This window comes from Phyllostomus discolor, chromosome 4 (genome assembly GCF_004126475.2).
Source record: "Phyllostomus discolor isolate MPI-MPIP mPhyDis1 chromosome 4, mPhyDis1.pri.v3, whole genome shotgun sequence".
Classification (NCBI taxonomy): domain Eukaryota; kingdom Metazoa; phylum Chordata; class Mammalia; order Chiroptera; family Phyllostomidae; genus Phyllostomus; species Phyllostomus discolor.
Window position 1 is genome coordinate 63246967 of NC_040906.2, and position 18373 is coordinate 63265339.

The 18373-nt window shown below is 36.4% G+C and overlaps 1 protein-coding gene across 2 annotated transcripts in view; it reads left to right on the forward strand.

Moving 5' to 3' along the window:
- CCDC148 (coiled-coil domain containing 148) overlaps positions 1 to 18373 on the forward strand; it is a 239061-nt gene that overhangs the window by 177164 nt on the left and 43524 nt on the right. For both annotated transcript variants that reach the window (XM_028509630.2, XM_036023448.1), the window contains one exon: positions 10788 to 10906. In XM_028509630.2, the coding sequence (XP_028365431.1) occupies positions 10788 to 10906 (119 nt within the window). The remainder of the gene's footprint in view (positions 1 to 10787; positions 10907 to 18373) is intronic.

Here is an 18373-nt window from a genome sequence, read left to right on the forward strand (position 1 = left end):
AGCTACCAGTTTATATTTCTTAATCCCTTGGCCTTTTTTCTTTTCTGTTTCTTTTCTTGCTAAATTTATTCTTTAGCATAATAATTTTCTTTTTTATTGTATTTTTCCATTACCATTTAACCCCTTTATACCTGCCTCACTCCTGTACAATCGCCATACTCTTGTCCACGTCCATGAGTCCTTTTTTCTTTTTAATCACTCCACCCTGTCATGGCCCCCATTGCTCTCACAAGAGCTGTCAACGTACTCTGTGTCTACAAGTCTGTCTCTATTTTGCTTGTTAGTTCAGGTTGTTCATTAGATTCCGCAAATGAGTGAAATCATATGATATTTGTCTTTCTCTGGCTGGCTTATTTCACTTAGCATAATGTTCTCCAGGTCCAACTCATGCTGTCACAAAGGGTAAAATTTTCTTTTCTTTTTATTTTTTATGGCTGAGAAGTATTACATTGTGTAAGTGTCCCAGAGTTGTTTTATCCACTCATCAACTGATGGACACTTGGGTTGCTTACCATCTTAGCAATTATAAATAACACTGCAATGAATATAGTAGTGCTTATGTCCTTTCAAATTAGTGTCCTTTCAAATTTATTCTTTGGATAAATTCCCAGAAGTGGAATCACTGATTCATAAGGTCGTTCCCTTTTTAATTGTTTGAGGTATTTCCATACTGCTCTCCACAGTAGCTGCACAAATCTGCATTCCCAACAATTGGACATATATGTGCAGAAAAACAAAGCTAGACCACCTTCTTATACCACACACAAGAATAAATTCAAAATGGATTAATGACATAAATGTTAGACTTGAAACCATAAAAACCCTAGAAGGAAATATAGGTAGTAAATTCTCGGACATTGTTCGTAGCAATATTTTATCTGATATATCTTCTCAAGCAAGGGAAACAAAAACAAATAAATAAACAAATGAGACCAGCATCGAACTAAAAAATTTTTGCACAGCAAAGGAAATTATCAACAAAATAAAAAGCCAACCCACTGAATGAGAGAACATATTTGTCGATACATCTGATAAGGGGTTAATATCCAAAATTTATGATGAACCTATAAAACTCAAAAAACAAGCAATCCAATTAAAAAATTGGCAGAGGACATGCATAGATACTTCTCCAAATAGGACATGCAGATGGTCAATAGACTTATGAAAAGATGCTCAACATCACTAATCATCAGAGAAATGCAAATTAAAACTACAATGAGATGTCATCTCACACCTGTCAGAATGACTATCATCAATAAATCAACAAACAACAAGTACTGGCAAGGATGTGGAGAAAGGGGAACTCCTAACACCTTTTTCACCCATCCCCTCATGCTCCCTTCTACCTGGTAATATCAAAATATTCTCTGTATCTATGTGTCTGTTCTTATTTAGCTTGTTTGTTTATTTTGCTTTTTAGATTCCACATTTAAGTGAAATCATATGGCATTTTTCTTTCTCTGTCTGACTTATTTCACTCAGCACAATACCCTCTAGACCCATCCATGTTGTTGCAGACAGCAAGATTTCATTCCTTTGTTATAGCCGAGTCATATTCCATTGTATATATGCACTGTTTCTTTCTTTCTTTTTTTTTTTACTTTTTTAAATTGATGTTCAAATGCAACTGTCTCCATTTTCCCACCGCCACTTTCCCCTACCCTATCTGCACCCATCTCCCACCTTCAATCCCACCCTCCTTGGCTCCGTCCATGGGTTCCTCATACTTGTTTATTTACATCCCTTTCCCACGTTATTTCACTCTCCCCTTCCCTCTGGTTACTGTGAGTTTGTTGTCTATTTTAATGTCTCTAGTTATATTTTGCTTGCCAGTTTATTTTGTTAATTAGGTTCTACTTATAGGTGAGATCATATGGTATTTGTCTTTCACCACCTGACTTATTTCACTTAGCAAAATACTTTCCAGTTCTATCCATGTTGTCACGAAGGGTAGGAGCTCCTTCCTTCTTTCTGCTGCATAGTCCATTGTGTAAACATACCAAGTTTATTGATCCACTCATTTACCAATGGGCACCTAGGCTGCTTTCAGCACTTAGCTATTGTAAATTGTGTGTACCATTTCTTTTTTATCCATTCATTTATTGATGGACGCTTTAGGTTGCTTCCATATCTTGGCTATTGAAAATAATGCTTCAATGAACATATGAATGCATATGTTGTTTTGATTTAGTGTTTTCATTTTTCCTCATCAATACCCATAAGTGGAATTGCTGTGTCCTTCTTTGTTTCCTTCTTTGTTTCCTTCTTTGTTATAACCTTTGTTTTAAAGTTTATTTTGTCTGGTGTAAGTATTGCTACTCCATCTTTTTTTGTTTCAATTTTTATGAAATATATTTTTTTCAACCCTTTACTTTTACTTTATATGTATCTTCAGATTTGAAGTGAATCTCTTATAGACAGCATATATAAGGGTCTTGTTTTCTTTTCCTTCCAGCCATTCTATTTCTTTTGATTGGAGCATTTAATCCACTTACATTTAAAGTGATTGTTAATAGATATATACTTATTTCCATTTTATTGTTCGTATTTTTGATCTTCTTAAAAAAGGCCCTTTAGCATGTCTTGTAATGTTGGTTTGGTGGTGAACTCCTTTAGCTTTTTCTTGTCTGGAAAGCTCTTTACCTGTCCTTTCATTGTAAATAATAGCTTTGCTGGGTAAAATAATCTTGGTTGCAGGTCCTTGGTTATCACTTTGAATATTTCTTGCCACTTCTTTCTGACCTGAAATGTTTTTTGAGAAATCAACTGACAGTCTTACGGGAGCTCCCTTGTAGAAAATTAACTGTTTTTCTCTTTCTGCTTTTAAGATTGTCTTATTGTCTTTAATCTTTGACATTCTAATTATGATGTGTCTTGATGTGGGCTTCTTTGTGTTCATCTTGTTCAGGACTTTCTGTGATCCCTGGACATTTGTGTCTTTTTCCTTTACCAGGTTAGGGAAGATATTAGCCATTTCCCTTGCTTTCTCTCTTCTCCTTATGATACCCCTATGATGTAGATATTGTAATATTTGATGTTGCTCCCAAGGTCCCTTAATACTAGTTATTTTCTTATTTATTCTTTCAAAAGAGTATGACAATTTACCCTCTTACCAGTGGTTGATGTGCTTTTTAGTTGGTTGTCAGGCCAGTGCTCAGTCCACTGGGCCACTCCAGCCAGGGCTTGATGGGCTTTTTAAATCAGGTTGGAGATTGGTGTCAAAAATGTTCAAGTTTAAGATACTGATTAACAGCTAAAATATGAATAGTTTGAATTGTGGACTGAATGGAGATACATTACTGTAAGTTCAAATAACCAGGCAGGGTAGTGGCAAAACTATTTCTGTTTTGCAAACAAAAGACCTAGCTTTGATTTCTTACTGATGTACAGAGTTTTCCTATCCTTGCCCTTAAAGAATGCCCTGCTAAGTAATTATCCTGGAACCAAACTTATTCAGAAGCTTCAGAAAATCCTGGGTAAAGCTCACAGAGATATCTAAACCATAAATTATAGAAGAGATAACATTAGGTGAAAGGTTTTGAGGATAGAAGTGACTATGTCCATCTTTAGCATAATCTACCCTCCATGGACAATATGATTTAGAGAAGTACCGTGTTCCAATGCTCTGTTAGGATTAAATGTACCTCCACACCCACATGACTAAGTGAATTGGACCACCGATGGTCTATGACCTATCATTATTGTCTTTCTGGATGCTTTATCAGTAGTTTGGGATTTATATGAGTTGATATAAGAAAATTATTGCATGAAATGTTGTCTTTCCATATTGTTCTTCACTATATTAGTTTGACAAATGCATACCTTGCACTACTCATCTATAATCTATAAGGTGTGATACTAGATGGAAAGAAATACTACTGTATAGGCAAGTTTCTTACCTTCCTGAAGTTCACACAAATGTGTGAAAAAATTTTGTGCAGAAATTTGGACGATTGTCAAATGATTGTATGGAAAGAAAAGTCATACTTCAATTGGTGGTGATTTTTTGTGATCTAAATCAAACAAACAGAAAAATTTAGAGTTAAATACTTTCTATCAAGAGGTTCTGTTATGTTTCTATATGTAATAACATCACTTTTTTGTGGGGGTATATATTCCAGGTCAAAAGTAGAAAGGAAATCTTTAAGATTTAAAAAGAAAATTAGCCAAATGAATTAGAATCCAGAAAAAAATAAAAAATTGCTTTATCTCAGTGATGTATGAGGAAAGGAACTGGGTATTTTGAGCTTTGTATTTAACATATTTTGTATATCTGGCCAAGGATTATGACCCCCTCCTAAATAAGTCACTAGAGCCTGGGAGCAAGGTACAAAAGTCTATTTATTCAAAGATTCAGTATTATACAGATTTCTTGAAATCATAGACCAAGCTGTCCTTCTAATAATGCTTTAGTACTAAGTTTCTGCTTTCTCTGTGTAAACAAGAAATTTTTATGTCATGCTGAGTTATAATAATTCTTGGACTGAAGGAATAAAAAATATAATTTAATGGTTGTGTAATATTAGTCCAAGTTTTAAAAATTAAACTCTGATATACTCTAATACCATAAACATCATGTTTAATAGTGGAGTTTTTAATGAGAAACAAATTATTTGAAAGATTACAAAAGTAAGATGGGGTATAAAAGTAATCTTAAACCAGTGAAAAGATAGCATACAATTATTTTGGCTCATAAACCTAGATAGGAAATCGTTTCTTTGGTTTATTTATACTTTTACTGTCTTTACTTTGCCAAAATGAACAAAATGTGGAAATATGAAAGAGGAACATTCGATACAAATCAGAGATAATAGGAGAAGATGTAGGATAATGAGAGCCAGTATCAGTTTTCAGAAAAGCAAGCTTTCCCTAGAAACCTTAGTTGGAAGTCAAGAGAGAAGCTTTAAATTCAACTTTTATCACTTGCACTAACTTTCTGATCCCCCTATCAAGGATCACTCAAGAATTCTAAAAACAAAACAAAACAAAAAAAACAATGTGTTTAAAATGTTTTAACAAATGTCCCAAAGGGCTAGTTAAATACACTTAGCCTTAACTTGGAGGCTTGAAAAGCCAATAATCCTTGACACACACTTCCTGTTCCTATTAATTGACAAAAAGTGAATGGAACTGTCCTTAGGGAAGTGCTTAGTTCAGACTTTATCATCCTGCAAATAAAATTGCTGGCCTGGTTCCCATCCACAGCTTAGTTATTCTCAAACCAGAGACCAGAAGAAGCTTCCACTCAACTAACAATGATCAATTAAGCCCTATTGTGTCAGATATGATACAAGGTACTAGAGATGCAAAGATGAATAATGCAGATCAATATGGAAAGTGCTATGCTAAGAATACATAATAATGCCTTAGAAGGAATACCTAGCTATGTCTGGAGGAAAGAGGGAGGGGGAAAGGCTGAGAAAGCTATGCTAAAATTGAATCATAAAAGATGGACAGGAGGATTTTAGCCAGCAACAAGACAGAGAAGAGCTTGCCAGGCATATAGCAAATGCCCAAATGTATCAGTAACAATCCACTGGAAGAGCCTCATGAAAATAAATCAAGGAATACAAGATAGAACAAAGAATGGAAAATAATAAACCTTAATCAAAGGTCATTGGTATGACAACGATGGAGCTAACATTTTTACTGGAAGGTTCAGAGAAAGATTCAAGGAGGAGATGGCTTTTGTTCTGGGTTACAGGTAGAGTAAAACTGGCAAGTGGAAGAAGAAAATAAAGTTATTCTAGTGGATAAAAATATGCAAAAGGCAGATAAGCGTGCAAGTGGATGGCCACTCTCTTTCTATCTACATTCTTACCCTAGAGACCTCATTCAGTCCTGTGACATCAAATACTATTGTAAGTAGATGTCTCCTTTATTTAGACCTCCAGCTCTGAATCCTCCCCTGAGCCACCATCTATACTTTCACATGCTTATGTGGAATCTTCACTTAAAGGTTTTACAGTTATCTCAACTGTTTAATGTTCAATACTGAGCTCCTGCTTGTCATTCTTTTCCAAACCTGTTATTTCCTATCTCCTTATCTCAGTTATTGGTACCATCATTCAACCAGTTGCTCTAGCAAAAACCTAGGCATCATCCTTCATTCCATTTTCTTCATCTTCATATCCAGTCCCTCAATACACATGTGACTCCACTCAAAAAACACATTTCCACTTTGAGTGCTTTGTTTCCTATGACTGATCTTAGTCTAGAGGCCGAGAAGCAGTCTCACTTTATTTCCAGAATCCAGCTGATCATTTTTGCCCCATTCTCCTATCTGGTCTCCTTCTTTCTTCTCTGGTCCTCTACTACCCATTCGTCATTCAATAGCTAGAGCTATCTTTTAAAAATATCAGCAAGATCATGTCACTCCTTGCTTTAAACACTTCCATAGCTTTTCCTTAGTTCTAGAACTAAATCCTTGCCTAATATCTAGTCCCTATCTAGCTTGCTAATCTCACCTCCAATCTTAACTTTCCCACTTAGTGCTATCGCACCTAAAATTCTTATTCCGCCAGTGGGAAGGTCTCCCTTCCTTTGTTCCTATGGTTGTGTCACTCATTCAAGTTTTCTTCCAAATGTCATTAAAAAAATATGCCTTCTAATAGTCCTACCCACATTTTTCTAAATCAAAACCATACTTATTTCCTTCTTAGAACTTGAAGTGTAATATATTTTTTTTCATTTCTCTATCTTCGTAGAAAGTCCCAGCTCAATGACAAACAGCCGTTATTTCTCTTTCAATACCACATATCAAGCACAGAGTACAGTATCTGGTTTAAAGCATATGCTCAATAAATATTGAACAAATGAATGTCAAAGTTAATAATGTCTTAAGACTACAGATAAGGGTTGATAGAATCAAATACATGAACATATTATGTAAAATAAGGATTAAAAAGGACCATTTGGTTTAATCCTTTGGATGTCATTGGTGGGAATATTAAAACTGGAGTGAAGACTGCCAGGCGCCGGTTAGCACATTGGCTGAGCCTTCGGCGGGCTTTCTGCGGAGAAAAATAGCTTTGGCCAGCGATTTCTATTTGCGCTACTATGTGGGGCACAAGGGCAAGTTTGGACACGAGTTTCTGGAGTTCGAGTTCCGGCCGGACGGAAAGCTTAGATATGCCAACAACAGCAACTATAAAAATGATGTCATGATCAGAAAAGAGGCGTGCATACACAAGAGTGTGATGGAAGAACTGAAGAGGATTATTGATGACAGCAAAATTACGAAAGAAGATGATGCTTTGTGCCCCCCCCCCCCCCGGCAGGGTTGGCCAGCAGGAGCTTGAAATTGTAATTGGAGATGAACACATTTCTTTTACTACATCAAAAATAGGTTCTCTTATTGATGTAAATCAGTCCAAGGATCCCAAAGGCCTTCGAGTATTTTACTACTTGGTACAAGACCTGGAATGTTTGGTTTTCAGTCTTACTGGTTTACATTTCAAGATTAAACCAATTTAAATTATATGTTTTTTGAAGCTGTTTTTATATTTAACTAAGGGATTGGTAAAGGGGGGTTATTTGTCATTTACATTATCAGGATTTTTATGTATGTGAAGCAATCTCATTTTTTTGTATGCAAATTGAAAATAAGAAAATATATAAACAGGCTTAATGGTTATCTTCACTTTTGTCTATGTGGGTTGGACAGTGCCCCCATGCATTAGATTCTGTACATAAGAGACACCTGTTGAAATTTTGCTCCAATAAAACTTACCAAAGCCTGAAAAAAAAAAAAAAAACTGGAGTGAAAAGCAGATGTCAGAGTATCATGGGTAAAGAGTGAAATAAGAGATATCAAATTGGAGAACAGTAAGTACTATAAGATGCTTGTCTGAAAAGGTAACAATGAAGGGTGTGTTGCTACATTCTTAGGAGTCTAGAAAAGTTATTTTAAATTTTTGTTAATGGGTGGGATTTGTATATATTTTCATGCAAGGAAAAGGAAGCAGTAAAGACCAAAAGGCTGAAGGTACAAAGGGGAGAAGGGTGGACTATGGAGTAAGGATATAGAGAAGATGGATTTGGGAAATAGGACCTGGAGCCCAGGGGAGGGATAAATCTTGTACAGCTGGTAGGACATCTCTTCCTTTGAGGGGCAGGATATTAAGGAAGGTGTCTTTTAGTCTCCATTTCCTCTGATAAAAGTAAAGAAATAGAGGCTGGTATAGAGATTAACATAGTAAGCAGGTTTTAGAACACCACTATGAGTAATTGAGAAGCATTAACCCAGAATTCATAAAAAGAATGCTGATTGTCAATGAGGTTTCAGTTGAAACCATACTATGGTACCAGTTCCTATAGTTGTGTAATCCACTGATCAATCAAATGTATATTAGGTGTATACTATGTCCTATATACTTCAGTTGCTGTTGGAAGTGCCAAGGTAAATAAATCACAGTTTCTGCTGTCTAGTGGGGGAGAGAAACATATATACTAATTAACAAAGCCTTGTGATGAGGACTATACTAGAGGATCAATGACTCTAATTAAAGATTTCAGACCTGGAACTGTTCTTGCTGAGAACAGACTCCTGGAGGAGGAGGCAGCTCACTGGAATGGAGGAAGTCATGGAACTGAGATTTCCAGGTGGGGAGGGCAATTAGGCAGATGCTGAAGTTGCCTGTGAAGGTGGAAAGAGTTGTTTTGAAGAACAGCTCTTGTGTGGCTGTGACTCACAATCCTGAATTCCTGATGAATGTTTGAGAGTGACCTGGAAACCCACAAATGGCCAGTGATAAAGACAACTAGAGGGTGATATAGCCAACTAGTGAAAACATCAAAGAAAGAAGGTTGTACATGAAAGGAGCAGTTAACAAGGAGGAAAATGACCAAACCATTTCCAAGTCTCTTGACACATGGGCATTGTAGTATGAACATCCTTCCAATTTGATTCAAAACCACATAGTAGTGTTCAGAAGGTTAAAGAAGTAGAATATTTAATGTATGATAGCACAGAAGCTTCAGAGGGCCTTGTAGAAAGAACTGGGAAGGAGTAGAGAGAAAGAGAGAACTGACTCATGATGCAGCAATAGCTGAGGATACCAGAGAGTCAAGAATGAAAATTCTTCAAGAATGAAGAATGAAGACTGATATTGAGATGTCAAAAAGTCTCAGATGTGACATACTTCTAGGGTCTGCACAGGACAGAGTACCAAATGGTGTCAGTGATCTTCAGATACCAGCAGACTTGGGTGGGTCCACTTGTAGTTAAGGGGTTGTTGGCAAAAGGCCCACTGAATTCTCTCCAAGGCCAATGCTGGGAGTAACGAAACAATTTATTGGTCTGTTGTTCCCCAAAGAAACATGCTCTTTAACCTAATATCTGTTCTGATTCAAAATTTGGTTTTGAAGTAGCTTCAGTTTCTCTGATTATGAAAGAAATATATACTCACAGCAAACAATAAGGTAACACAGAGAAGTCTTAAGAGTAAAATAAAGATCACTTATAAATTTCAGATGGAGAAAATATAATCCCTGATAATAGTTCCATATCTGGCACTAATAGCATTCCCTGGCATTTGTCAGTTAGGACTCTGAAATGCACCTTATCAGTCAGTTTTCTTTCTCTCCCTCTCCTATGCTCTCTTTCATTCCCCATCTTTGGTGCTGCTTTCTTTCTGGTTTCATCCCTGTTCTCCCCATATTCAGATCTCAATAATTTCTGGAGTAGAATCACTTTAACTTGAGCTCATACACCATTTCAGTAAGTGCTGGATAATGTCTCTCCTGCAGCTGCTGGGTCACAAGCTTTGCCATGGCTGTGGCCATGGCGCTCTGGGTGCTTGTTTTGCTCCTCCCAGGGTCAGAAAGCACATTGCTAGGGCAAGTTTAAAAACCAGTTAGCTTTTCACTTCTAAAAAGAGAAAATGCCACATTGCAGGCGGGGCTAACCCATCCTCTACAACAGACCCTCTGTGGGGTACTGTCATTCACCTGTGAGGTACTCTGTTTTTTACTAGCAAGATCTCTTGATTAGTCTCTTGGTCCAGAAACAACAGGGTGGGCCAGAATGGTGAATGAATGTCAAATAAACATTCATTTCAGTTGCGCATCAGTGGGAGAACTTTGAAAAATGGTTTCAGCCCCCTGAAAACAGCATGTGCGTAATTCTGGTTTTCTCATTCTGCCTCCAGAGGAAGAAAGAAAAACAAGCCTAGCAAGAATAATGCTTTCACCTTTTTGAGCTTGATAAATTTGTCCTTTATTTTACCACATAAGTCCTAACTACTGTATATCACAACACTGCTAATTTTTTCTTTTCTTCCTTCCTCCCACCTATCTCCTGCCACTTCCCCAGAAGCATAAAGCTTTCAACATCCTGCTGTCCATTAGCATAAATAAACTCATGCTTTTAAAGTAAAAATAGGTTAGTGCTATATTTGTTAGAGATTGCATTACCAGAAAAAGATAAAAATATTCTTGAGTAACAGGTAGATCATATACTTTAGGGAAATAACATGCTTTCATTGTGGTTCCCTGAAAGCCAATTTTCCTGGCTATAGATTAAAACCTTAGGTCTCCACACAAGTTACATTTCCACTTCAAAAATTGTAAAACCATACGGCTTCTCAGGACATAACCCTTCGTGTTGTCATTTATTTTTCCTGTTGCCAATATACTATAGGCAGATCTAATAAATGAAAAAAGATGAAGTGCCATTTAAATTCAGTCCTTGCTATATGAACCAATGGGTAATGTTGTTATAAGTTTTCTCCTTGCTTTTATATCTCTGTTGTTAACTTAAATTTTATGTAACTTTCATACAATAGATAAGAAAATACTGGGCTAAAAAAGAACGGAATTGGCAAGAAATGGAAATGAGAGATCTTCAGCGTCTAGAAGAACTGAAGAAATTAATGGCTGAGCAGTCGGCAAAAGACAGAGAAAGGTAAAAGAAAAAATTTAAATTGTGTGGTGATGGAGGTGGTGAATGGATCCTCTATCATGTGTTTGGATAAACACTATCAGTGGGGCATTTTTATACTTAATGTATACTTATATTCACAAATAGATAAGCTGATACTTAGAATATATTTTAAACTTTCATATTTATATATGAATCACTAGTTTTTAATTTTGTTCCTATCCTAGTTAAAACCCTCACAGAAGATTTCAAAGTATTTGATTGCCCACTGTATGCATGAAGTAATACTAGCTTCTGTTGCAACTAAATATTTTGGCCCAGAAAGAGGAAAGTATTATTCAGATAAGACGGGAGACCCACTAACTATGGCTGAAGCTGGAGTAAACAATATACACTTATATGTGCTATATAGTATTCATTCTACTACACTAAATTTTTCTGTACCTATAAAGAACCCCCCTCCCTGAATTTCCAAAGATAATGTTTATTTTATTTTATTTTTTAATTTTTTTTCTTTTAATGGTTTTAGAGAGAGGAGAAAGGAGGTGGTGGAGAGAGAAACAATGTGAGAGAGAAACATTGATCAGTTGCCTCTTGCATGTGCCCCACTGGGGACCGAACTCACAACCTGGGCATGTGTCCTGATGGGAAATTGAACCTTCTGGTTTGCAGGACGACATCCAACCAACTGAGCCACACCAGTTAGGATGATAATGTGGGGGTTTTTTTTAGAACTGGAAGGGACATTTGTGATCAACTAACCCAGTTTCCTCATTTTATGAATGAGTACACAGAGAAATTAAAATTATTTATCCAACATTATTGTATCAATCAGGGTAACTGAAGAGACAGAGATAGCATAGTAATTTGAACAGGAAAAACTTAAAATAAAGAATTATTCATTCTAACAGAAAAGCTGCTACATAAAAGGATAAAGAACACCCCAGGGATAAAGGAGGGTTCCCATGGCAGAAATAAATTTGGAAGTTTGTTTCCCATCCTTTTCGGTGGTTGGGATTCAGACCTTATTGTAGAAGGTGTGGCTGTGGCCCACTGCCTGGTGGAGAAGTTCTTGGATGGTCTTAAGAAGATCTTGTGCACAGTCAGCAGGCCAGCAGGAAACACCCTACCAGGGTGCAGGAGGCCAAAGATGGAAATCAGCCCGTGATATGCTTGCAAGACTCAGTGGGAATTGGACTATGGGAGTGCCTCTGACATCTGATGAGAAACTATGAAGTGCCATTGGAACTCCACTGGCACAAGCACCACTGGGTGTCTCTCACACCTGCTGCCGGCAGCCATGCAGAGGCAGGAAGGGTACATACTGGGACCAGGAAGAAAAGCTGCTTACTCCTACATCATCCCTCCAGCACTCTTTTCTGACATAACATTGTGTCAGCTGAAAGGACAAGTAATTACAGGGTTCAGCTCTATTTGCATAGAGCAGACAATGAAGGGTAGATTTGGAGCTGTGAGACAATAAACCAGTAACTGACAGTTATCTAGGATTGCTAGCTCCTGAGTGGACTTTCACAAAAGATAAATTAAAGATAGTTTTTTCATTTCATAACATAAGTCACAGTAAGTTTTCCTTATAGTTAGTCAATGAAAAAAAACATTTTCCTAAAAACCAAAGGGGCGTAGGATCAAGGGTGGGAAATGAGAATGGCTGGGGTTGGGGGAATGGTGGGGAGAAAATGGAGACAACTGTACTTGAACAACAATAAAAAAATATGGGTGGGGGGAAAGTCCGAACTCTATACTTCCTGTCCAATTTTGCTGTGAACCTAAAACTGCTCTAAAAAATAAAGCAATTTAAAAAATTGTCCCCTAGACTTATTAATAACTTTGGAGGACATAATCATTTTTCACAGTGAGGTTCATTTGTATTAAGGAAGCTTCTTTTGTGAACTGTGGGACACTTATCTCAAACTCCAGTCGCAAGATTTCAGAGTGAACCTAGAGTTTCACGTAGATGACAGGAAATTCCTAAGGATTTTCTGGATGAAATTCACATTATTTTTCAGGTATCTCAGGACTTTAGAGTTGAGTTTGCTCTATCATAAAAAAACACAGGGAATATAGTAAAGCCCAGGCTCAAGGCTAGGAGGTAAAACAGCCAGAGAGAAACCAATTAAACAAGCACAAAACAAGATATAAATGGAAATCATAAGATAGGCTATGCCATGGGTCAGAGACAAAACACACACACAACTAAATACTAAAGAACAAGGCAAAGGTGACTGGCCACAGGGCTGATTGGATAGCCTGAAACTGTGCTGGGGAAACAAAAGCAAGCCACAGGAATTAGAGGGGGTGGGGAAAATGGAACAGTTGTGAGGTTCCAGAAGTGAGAGGGACCTTCTAATTTAGTTTCTTCTAATTCTTCTAATAGAATCTCTCCTTATAGCCAGGGAGTTGAACCAATTTAGTCTTTTGCTTCCTGTCCCAAAAATTATCAAAATTAGCTGACTCAGAACTCCAGTTGAAAAGAAGAAAAGGAAAATCAGATTAATCTCAGGGGTGTCAAACTCATTTTCACCAGGGGCCACATCCGCCTCATGGTTGCCTTCAAAGGGCTGAATGTAATTTTAGGACTGTATAAATGTAACTGCTCCTTAACAGTTAAGCAAGAGCTTGGCTAGAAACAAGGTGCCAGGCTGGATAAAACAAGATGGAGGGCTAGATTTGGCCCACCAGCATTGTGTTTGCCACCTGTGATCTACATTATATAACAGGGTAAAATAAGCACATTATAAACATAGTAAAAAGATTACCAAGGACTAGGAACCAGAAGATGAGGGTTTTAGTGTTAAATTTTCCTGGAATAGTGTGTGACTTAGGGGAAAGTCATTCTTTTAGCCCCCAGGTGGCAAACACAAGGCCTGTAGACTGAATCCGGCCCTCCACCTTGTTTTATCCGGCCCAGCACCTTGTTTCTACTCAGCAGCAGTGCCAACCACGCTCCTTTCCTCTAGTTAAAGAGTAGTTACATTTATACAGTCCTAAATTACATTCAGCCCTTTGAAGGTAACCGTGAAGCTGATGTGGCCCCCAATGAAAATGTGTTTGACAGCCCTAGTTTAACCTCTACAACACTCTGTTTTGTCCTTTGTAAATTTGAACTGGATGACTTCTGTGGGCTGAGTGAATGATCCACTGTTAAGAGTCTATGATCTGTATGTTCAACTCATATGAAAGGTATAATTAAGATTATTATGAATCTCTGCCCTGGCTGGGTAGCTCATTTAGTTGGAGCATTGTCCCAATACGCCACAGCTGCAGGTGTGATCCCAGTCAGGGAGAGTCAACCAATGAATTCATAAATAAATGGAACAGCAAATCTCTCTCTCTCTTGCTTTCTCTCTAAAATCAATACATAAAATACAAATTAAAGGAAAAGATTATTATGAATCTAATGTTTGCATGCCAGTGGAAAACCAGTGAGAAAGGCCATTAAAAAATCAGGATAATATATCAGGAAATAATTCTCAGAATATTTTGGGTGATGTTGTAGATAAAAGCACAGTCCTCATTCTGTGATTTAGGGAAATGAAGTTCAACATGTAAAAATTGCTGGTAATGGCCCTGACTGGTATAGCTCAGGGGATTGAGCTCGGGCTGCGAACCAAAGTGTCGCAGGTTCGAAATACAGTCAGGGTGCATGCCTGGGTTGCAGGCCATGACCCCCAGCAACCCCACATTGATGTTTCTCTCTCTCTCTCTCTCTCTCTCTCTCTTTCTCCCTCCCTTCCCTCTCTAAAAATAAATAAATAAAAAACCTTTAAAAAAAATTGCTGGTATCCTTTGCTTCTGAACCAGAAGTTGTATTTTTTTTGCAACCATCCTGAAACTAAGAAATTGGTTTACTGGTTAAAATGTTTTCCTCTACTATTGAAATACAATTCATAAATCTCATATCTGATATTATAATTGTAGGCACATTTTCCTCATGTCAGAATAAGAAAGCTTGCAACAGTTTCCAGATCTGTTAAAAATATGTATACATAGTCTTGAGGATTTGGAAACTTCTGTTCTTTATTCTTTCCCTATATTTTAAATTCTAAGATAAAGTTTCTTGAAAACAATATTCATAAATTAACACATATATTAGGTTGAACCATAAGCAAATTACAGTTTGTGGGTCAAAATGGTTTAAATATTCATAATTTCATGTGGTTCAATGTAATTTTTTAAACTTATTTATTAATTATATTTCCCTTCTCAATCTATTATAATATATTTTTGGCTCTTATTATTTTATTGAAATTGTTGCCAAACTTTTAACTATCCTGCTAATTTCCCGATGCCCTATTTTCATTTCTCAACATGCCATAGAGGTTAAGAGAGAAGGCCCTACTCTAGGTTCTCAATATGAGAATCCTGGCTCTACCCTTTATAGCTGTGTGAACTTGGCTAAGTCATTTAACTTCTTTGAACTTCAGTTTCTTCATTTGTTCAGTGAAGACATAAATAGTATCTACTTCACAGAATTGTTCAAAGGAATAAATAAGATATTGAATTAACATACTACCTGGAACATAGTAAATATTCATTAAATACAAGTGATTACTAACAAATGACTTAAAAATGAGACCTTCTAACATATTTTTTACTTAAAATATTTAAGCATTTAAAATATTTTAGATGTAACATGTAATATGAAGACATTCTTATAACAAAACATTAAAGTTCAATCAAAAGTGACCCTTAATCACTGTCTCCATACAATCTCTTCTGTAGAAATCATTTCTGTTATTAGTGTGTGCGTGTGTGTGTGTGTGTGTGTGTGTATATACCTACATAAAAATGAATTTAAGGACAAAAAAACTCCTGTACATTTTATAATAACATACTGCTGTATTAGCACTTTGGCTGCCACAGCTGGTGACTTAAACAATAGAACTGTATTTTCTCACAGTTCTGGAGGCTAGAAGTCCAAGATCAAGTTGCCAGTCCAGTTGGTTCCTGGTGTATAGACAGCTGCCTTCTTGTTTTGTGCTCATAAGATGGGGAGAGAGAGGAAGCTAGCTCTTTATGTCTCTTCTTATAAAGGCACTAATCCCATTATGAAGACACATGCTCATGACTTCATCTAAATTTAGTAACTTCCCAAAAGCCCTACCCCCAAATACGATTGCACTAGGCATAAGAACTTCAACATATCAATTTTGAAATGACACATTCCATCTATAGCAACCATTTGTGTAAAAAAAGTTATGTACCTATGAATTACCTACTTGCTATTAACTATTATTTATTGGTTGCTGCTGGCATATAAGGTTTTTGTACCAATTAGAAAAGGCGCTTCCTTCTGATGATGAAGTGCATAGTGCCTCATTTGGAAGCAGACAAATTAGAAAAAGAAAAACTCCACTTTTGAACCATGGCACATGGCTTACGAGTACGGCCAAGCTGGACATCATTCCTCATTTCCACTCCTGGCTAGGCATCACTTTAGCAAAGTACAAACTTCAAAATGATACATGGTGACCTTACAAATAGACCTACCTAATTGTTTTGAAATACTATACATATTGTCCATGTTTCTTCCAAAATTTAGGCATCTGGGATTTATTCCCATGAATGATAGGAGCTAAGTGTCTGATTTTTATTTTTTGGTCTAAATTGATAGCTAATCATCTAAACAATTATTTGATGATTCACTCTCACCCACTGATTTGAAAAGCCACCTTTATCATATATTACACTTCTAATTATGATTTTATATCCATACAGACTCTTAATTATATGAAATAAAAACTGATCTATATTTATATTTTCACATGGATACCATGCTGTTTTAGTCATTCTGTTTGCTATCTGATAGAACTCTCACTGTTTTTCTTTTCAAAAATATCTTAGTTATTGTATGAAATTTTATCTAAAAAATCCTGTTGATTTTTTGCACTGAAATTTTGTTAAGGAGAGCTGATATACATACCAAATTTAAGATCTAATCTATGATCATGTTTCCCAAATAACTCTTCAGTTCAAGCCTTCTCTTTAGAAAATTTCATAGTTTTTTTTTCTGATGAAAGCTCAGATATTATTTTGGATAAGTAGAAACTGATGATCCAAAAAGCCGATTATACATTTTCTTTAGTAGCTATGTCAGAAAAAGTGTCTGAAATAGGAAGTGGCAGTGGGGATGAGAGACTAGAGATGCTTGTGAAGTACTTAGACTAGGTAAGAGATGGTGGCTCATTTCATTAGAGATGGGGCTGGAGAGAAGACAGAGAAAGAAGCATGCTCCTGAACATTACCGAGCTTTTTTCCTGTCCTTTTTGGTTGAAAGCTGTAGTTGTTTTGTTTTCAGTCTCTTTTATTTTCTAATAAATTCATTCAATTATAGATTTTTCTATATATGTATATTTGGCTACATTATACAAGGTTTGAAATATGTTTTTATTGTATACTAAATGTTTACATTTCATTTTTAATATCCTAACAATAAATTGATAGATATTGGGGTGCTTGCTAAAGGCAAGATTGCTGATAATTTTCTTTTTTTTTTTTAATATTATTTTTAGTTTTAGTTTTTAGTTTTTTTTGTTTTGTTTTGTTTTTTTTAAAGATTTTATTCATCCATTTTTAGGGAGGGAAGGGAGGGGGGAAGAGAGAGAGAGAGAGAAACATCAATGTGCGGTTGCTGGGGGCTATGGCCTGCAACCCAGGAATGTACCCTGGCTGGGAATTGAACCTGGGACACTTTAGTTCCCAGCCCGCGCTCAATCGATAGTTTTCATTTTCCACTTTTCTTCCCGTGTCATTTCATAAAAATGTGCAAAAATTTAGCTTGCTTATAGGAGGTTACTAATACTGCTACTTTTAACAGTAAAAACCTTTTTATTGAAGAATAGCTCATTTCATAAATTCCCATTTTAAGTGTGCAATTCAATGATTTTTAGTAAGTTTTCATTGTTGTACAACCATTGATATAGTCCAGTTTTAGATCGTTTATGTCACCCCAAAATAAGTACTTAGGCCCATTTGTATTAATTCCCACTCCCAGCCCCAGTGACCACTGATGTATTTTTTTTCTACATAGTTTTGCCTTATCTGGACATTTTATATAAATGTGATGCATCTGGGTTCTTTCCCTTAGTATTAAGTTTTATTCTGTTGGGAGAGATAACTATTAATGTATGCAAGATGATAAAAAATAGGTTCCAAATTTATATAAAGCATGATATCAATTCTATAAGAGACTTTCATTTATACCAAGGTCAACTATTCGCTCACACCACTTCCAAATGCATGAAAAATAGTAACTGATCCCAACTTCTTTATGAACCCTCTTCTTTAGGGAAGGATAGAAACTTTTTAATTAAAAGTGTCTCAAGCTCTTTCATTTTGGATTATCTCTATTTCTTTGGGCAGTACAAACTCTCTCCTCCTCCAGTGGAAGGGTGGGGTAGCTGGGCAGCCTGCAGGTTCTGATGCCCTCAGGGTCCTCATTATCCTCTGCGATTTCATTTCATCCCTTCT